At 35.4% G+C, this 5846-nt stretch overlaps 1 protein-coding gene across 1 annotated transcript; it reads left to right on the top strand.

The window, feature by feature from the left end:
• The first annotated feature begins 2165 nt into the window (after positions 1 to 2165).
• On the top strand, positions 2166 to 5308 carry LOC121366344 (sentrin-specific protease 2-like). Its single transcript, XM_041490829.1, has 5 exons — positions 2166 to 2298; positions 2495 to 2657; positions 3456 to 3593; positions 4516 to 4661; positions 5167 to 5308. Exons 2-5 carry the CDS (start codon positions 2583 to 2585, stop codon positions 5306 to 5308), a joined length of 501 nt encoding a protein of 166 aa, XP_041346763.1. The 5' UTR covers positions 2166 to 2298; positions 2495 to 2582.
• The last annotated feature ends 538 nt before the right edge of the window (positions 5309 to 5846 follow it).

The raw sequence follows: 5846 nt of genomic DNA, 5'->3' as shown, positions 1-5846 counted from the left end.
ATATAGGCACACTCACATTGGTGAGGTCCTAATACCAATTTACCAATATAAATAATGATGGGGGACCTTTGATTGTGTAAACTTTTATTAATTTACTCTATTCAAATGAGGTATGAATATTATGGGTTTTTTTAATAAGAATGACATAATTTGTTATAGCCCTGCATACTAACAAACTAATGAATGACGTTTAGGTTTTCAGCACAATCGGCATCTTTCAACATAAAATTGCTATTGAAATGTTTTTTGTTTTCAAAACACTGGACACCTTTCAGTGTAAAATTGTTGTTGAAATGTTTTTGCTTCATTATGTATCCTTGCTTAACAAGTTGTTTGTATTATATTTTTGGTTGCTCAAAGAATAAATGTATTTGTATATGTAGTATCAATCAGAGTAATGGTTGCAGTGTTTATTGTAATTTTATGTCTTGTCTGTGTTGTAGGTGAAAGCCATGATCCAGATGGCACAAAATAAGCAGAAAAAGGAGTATGATGCTAAGAAGAGCAAGGGAGTAAAATCTTTTGAATTTGAGGTTGGAAGTGACGTGTTAAGAAGAAATATGGTCAAGCTAGGACCTAAGGGTAGCCGCCTGGAAACAGACTGGTTGGGGCCATATACTGTTGAAGCTATTCACCCAAAGGGCACAGTGACCCTTTCTAAGGATGGGAAACATCTGAAAAGCAGGATCAACATGTGCCAGTTAAAGCCATATAAGAAAAGACTGAGCAGGTTTGTCTTAATTAACCTTCACATTCTTATTACATTACTGAGTGGTAATTTGTTTTGTTGATTGCATTTAGTTTATAGCTGCACATAATGCCAGTAGTGAAAAGCATAGAGCGAAGTCACTTCTCTCTCAAACTGTTAGAGAGGGTGAAGTTTTTAACATGACTTGAATTTACAATCCAAAAAATAAAATATGCAAAAAGAAGTGATTCTTAAAGGCATACTGTCACAGACCACTGACCTATTAAATGGCCTAACAAAGTATTACCTTATCAAATATAAATTTGATTTGTCCCTAAATATCCTTTATTCACCCATCTATGTAGCCACCATACTCCATTTACTAATGATATTTTGTAAAAATAACTGAATTATGGCAATAGTCCATAATTCAAAAGCTAATATTGAAAAGAGGGTTAACATGAATTTAAGTCCATTATGGTGATGTCATAGCTAGATTTGGTTTCCAAACATTAATAAATTTTTAGAGAAATGAGGTCCTTAAATCTGCGACAGTATGCCTTCAATACAGGTGCAACTTTTACAATCTGTATTTTTTTTTCTAACCATCTGTACTGCTAATTGTGCTCTATAGGTTTTTCTTAAATCACCTTTCCACGCTTTTAGAAATAATGAAATGTAATTGAAAAGCACTCATTTCACAGTTTGGAATTCATTCTCTCACAAGTTTGTCTTCTCTTTTCATTTAATAACTACTCCATGCAGAGTACCACGGTCAAGCTTCGATTACCAATTGCTTGCAATTTCACAATCACAGTTTTTTAATTGATACATTGTGGAGTTGTCAGACAATGGATACTTATTATGAGTGCATATACATGAAAACTCCACTAGGACAGGTTTGCTTGTATTTTATAATTTCGACATGTTTTATATGTTGAATTTATTCATAATAACAAAGTCTACGTAAAACTAGTTAATTACTCCCCGCATTTTTTTCACGTCGAGGTCTGCTGCACCAAACAGATTTTTTTTTTTAATGTATTTTTCGATGGAGCATGACCCAAACTCAAAAAAAAGAAGAAGACACTTGCCATAGTCTAGATCCTCATCCTTGTACAATTTCCAGCATATTTGCCTGACAATACGCTTCAACGGTCAGTAACACGTTTAGGCCTACTGTAACGAAACCGACTTATTTAAAGCTAGTTTCTCAAAAACATAAATAATAAACAAATAGAAACTGTTACATATTTATTCTGCTAACATAAATAAATTTTACAACCATGTATATAAAACTATTCTAACATTTCTTTTACATATCTAGTTTTATAACAAATATCAATCACCAGTATTAAAAAAAAAAATTATCACTAAATTAAACCGTATACAATTTTACTTTGTATATAAAGTATTGATGGTAAAACACTATGTGTACTACTTTCAAACTATTCTTTACAGTTCCGCTGAGTAGCCTCCTTCAACCCAGAAATGCCCAACTGATAGGCCAGTACACCAGGACCAGCCAGCCAAAGATTTTTTCCACAAGAGTCTTAACAATGGAACTGTTGATAAATTGCTTGGTTTCATGGAAGATTTTAACATCAAGTTACCCAAGAACATCGGTGAAGTGGCATCAAGTGGAAGCTGTATTGTCAACCAGTTTATGTTAGAATATGAAAGTGACCCTCTCCTGGACACTTTCGCAAACTTCGCTGCTGCCAGTGCAAGTATCGTCACCCAGGGTGTGGATGCTATAGGTTGGTTGAGCTGCTGCTTAACGGCCCTAATGCAAACAAACCAGCATGTGGACAGCCTCTTGCAGAGCTTTCAACCTGTCCCAAGTCACCTGGAAGAGCCGGTTACTGCAACTACTCCACCCAAAGGATCACACATGTTCATTGGGAACAACAGCTTTACACCAGCAGATCTCGAGTGTCTAGAGGGTGATGCCTGGCTACAAGATAAGGTTTGCATTATTGTCAATATAATTTGATTTGTCCTGTACTAGTCTAACTAATTTTCATATCTCCTAAGGGTCAAACAATGAATAAATCCCTGTGAAGTCAAACTTCATCTGTAACTCTATGTGAAAAAGCTATACATTAAGTTTCAACTCTGTATCTTGTGGCATTGCTAAAACATCTAGAACAGATGGAGACAAAACCTACAGTCTACTGAAGGGTGTATACTACCAAATCAAATCCCATAGACGACAATAGTAACATATGCGGCTAAAACTCCTACCTGCAACGTATCAACCGACATAAACGCCACGGATATAAATACTACCACCCCTTACACTTAAAGTGAATCAGAAAAAAATGGGTGTCAAGCTGCTCGTTTCTGAGATAACGGGTAGTGTCTATGACTACCCTAGTTTCGCACAAAATTCGAGTACTTTTTTTTACAGGTACCCCATACATGTTTCAAGCACAAGGCTACTTGACACATTGGTACTAGATGAAATAAAATTGCACATTTATTTTACCCAGATGAAACTATTATTTTTTACAACAAACACACTCACATTTATAACCAATCACAGGACTTGTGGTGCATGTTCACTTCTCTATCAAAAGTTGGGTGCACCTCGAACTTTGACCCAGCCGGAAGTTATTTGGTATAGTACTACCTGAAGCACTTTCAGAATCCTCTTTTTAAAAAAAATTAAAATTCTAGTTTTTTGGTTTTATTTGGTTCATTTGAATATAATCACAAAAAATACTGATAGTTGCAAATAACTGATGTGGATTTCGTGAAACAGATCGTCAACAGTTTCCTGGCTAAGCTCCAGAGATCGGCCAACTGGGACAGGAAAAAGAGAGTTCTAGTTTTGTCATCCTTCTTGGCAGACAAATGGGAGAAGGGGAGTAAAGGCATACGTCAATGGATCTATAAATTGGTATGTATAAATATTTCACAATTATAATATCATGAAAGTGCAACCATATGATTTTGCAATCACTGCATCCACAGGGGAAACAATGTTTTATCAGAACAGTCCTGATATGATGGTCAATGCTTATAATGCTTTCATGTTTTTTAACATCTATAGTCCTTCCCACAGAACGCATTTTTATATACTCTGGAGTGTTTTCTCTTTTATGAATACTTAACCTGACCTCAAACAATGGCATATTCCCCAAAGGAGAAAGAAGGATGTGACCGGAACAGGAAGTAGAGGACTCACTGGGAGATGTTTAGCCATCCTATTTGCTGTTGGGATGTTCGGACCAGACTACTATCTTTAGGGAAATATGCCATTATTTGAGGTCCTGTTAAGGAGAGAAGAAATATAATTTACTACAAGTTATTTCTTTCTGAGGTGATTGTTTTCTAAATTGCAAACAAAATAGTATTTTTATAGTTAGTTCTAAAAACACTTTTACTTGTCAAACCAAACTGAAATTATTTACAAAAATACATTTTTGGAGGATATGATCAACGGACTATACAGTAGTTAGTTATATTAAAAGTTACACGTTGGTATTGAACAAGATTAATTTGATACGTGGGAAATTCACAATTATGTGAGTTCTTTTCCGAAATGTGATATATCCACTGTAATTTTTGAGAAAATTGTGGTTTTGCTGCATGAAGCATAGTTTTAAGATCCTGTTTAATGAGCATAGATTACATTTTGATGGTAACGGTTGCCGTATTGCCGAGTTGTTCAGTACACCATTACTGGCATATATTGCAGTTTGAAAATGAAGTCCTTGTATATTTCTTGTCATCACTTGTATGAGAATTTCAAATGTGTAAAATATTCACTGATGTTTTAAATGATTACATGAAAATGACTGCATGCATAATATTTCCAGGTGAGGTTCGCAATTATAATTTTGCTGCCAGTATGTACTGCTGCACACTGGTTCCTGATGGCAATGGAGCCCAGAAAATGTACAGTCGCTTGTCTAGACTCGTTAAAATCACCAGAACGAGCCATGCGATTTTACAACTACTGGATGTGAGTAACTAACAGTATTCTTATAAGTAAATGTTGCAATACATTTACAAATATTTTGTAATTACTGAATGTAACCATAAGCCTGCCCCTGATTATCACTGTCGAGCAGCGCAAGAGATAAAATCATAACTTGTTTACCTCTCAAAATGTGTACTGTGTTTTCATTGGTCCAATTTATCAACTTTTGATAATATATTCTTAGGTCATCATTAAGTGTGAAAGTTACTGTGATCCAAACTTCTGCAATTATTAATTATGGCCTAATTATTTTTATATTTATTGCCTTAATACCATAATCTTATACACACTACTTTTTTGTCAATCATGAATAATAAATTTTGTTTCAGAAACATTTTTTAAAGGTTAAATGGTCTGTAAAAAGTAACAAAATTGAAAATTATGATTTGTGCCTCCAGTTATATAAGTATGGACTGTTTGTATTATGCATGTCCTACAATGTCAAAATTCTGGCTAAAACACTGACAAGTACCAACTTTGATTGCAGTGAATACATAGCAGAGCGTGAGAAACATGTTCCTGAGGGTCTTGTTGAGTGGAACAGTGTGCAATATCTCTGCAGCCAGCAGTTGGATGGGAACAGTTGCGGTATATTCACATACATGGTCAGTTATTTCAACATCACCTGATTTTTTTCCCCCTAGGAAACAAAAATTAATGTATATATACTACTCAAAAGAATTTAAGGGTCAGACGATATTTTTGACATTATTTTCTGAATGTCAATTATATTAGCTAGACCATAATGTCACGCATGGTATTGTTCCATTTTGACGAAAGTGGGTCTAAGCAACCCATAAATGAATTAAAATCCACTGTCATTGACACTGTCGACTAGTTCTAATGGCGAAAACATGCTTACATTTACACGTAAATTAGTGCGAAAGCGAAAGGTCTGCTAAGTTCTCATAACTTGCTTTTTCACAAAGCGCTTCATTTGCACGCTTTGCATGTGTATTCCATGTTCCCAATGCTGAATTTCCGTATAATTCGAGCTTGCGTTCGTGTACGGTGCACACTCCAAATTCCACAATGGTACGACGTCAACTGACTATCGAAGATCGAGGAAGGGCTATTGCTTGGCTTCAGGATGGCAATACGCAAAGAAATGTTGCTCTGAGACTTGGTGTCAGTCAGTGTCGTTGGCCGACTGTGGCAACGGTACCA

This window comes from Gigantopelta aegis, unplaced genomic scaffold (genome assembly GCF_016097555.1).
Source record: "Gigantopelta aegis isolate Gae_Host unplaced genomic scaffold, Gae_host_genome ctg5369_pilon_pilon, whole genome shotgun sequence".
Classification (NCBI taxonomy): domain Eukaryota; kingdom Metazoa; phylum Mollusca; class Gastropoda; order Neomphalida; family Peltospiridae; genus Gigantopelta; species Gigantopelta aegis.
The sequence above is the reverse complement of the archived record's forward strand: the minus strand, read 5'-3'. Positions and strand labels throughout refer to the sequence as shown.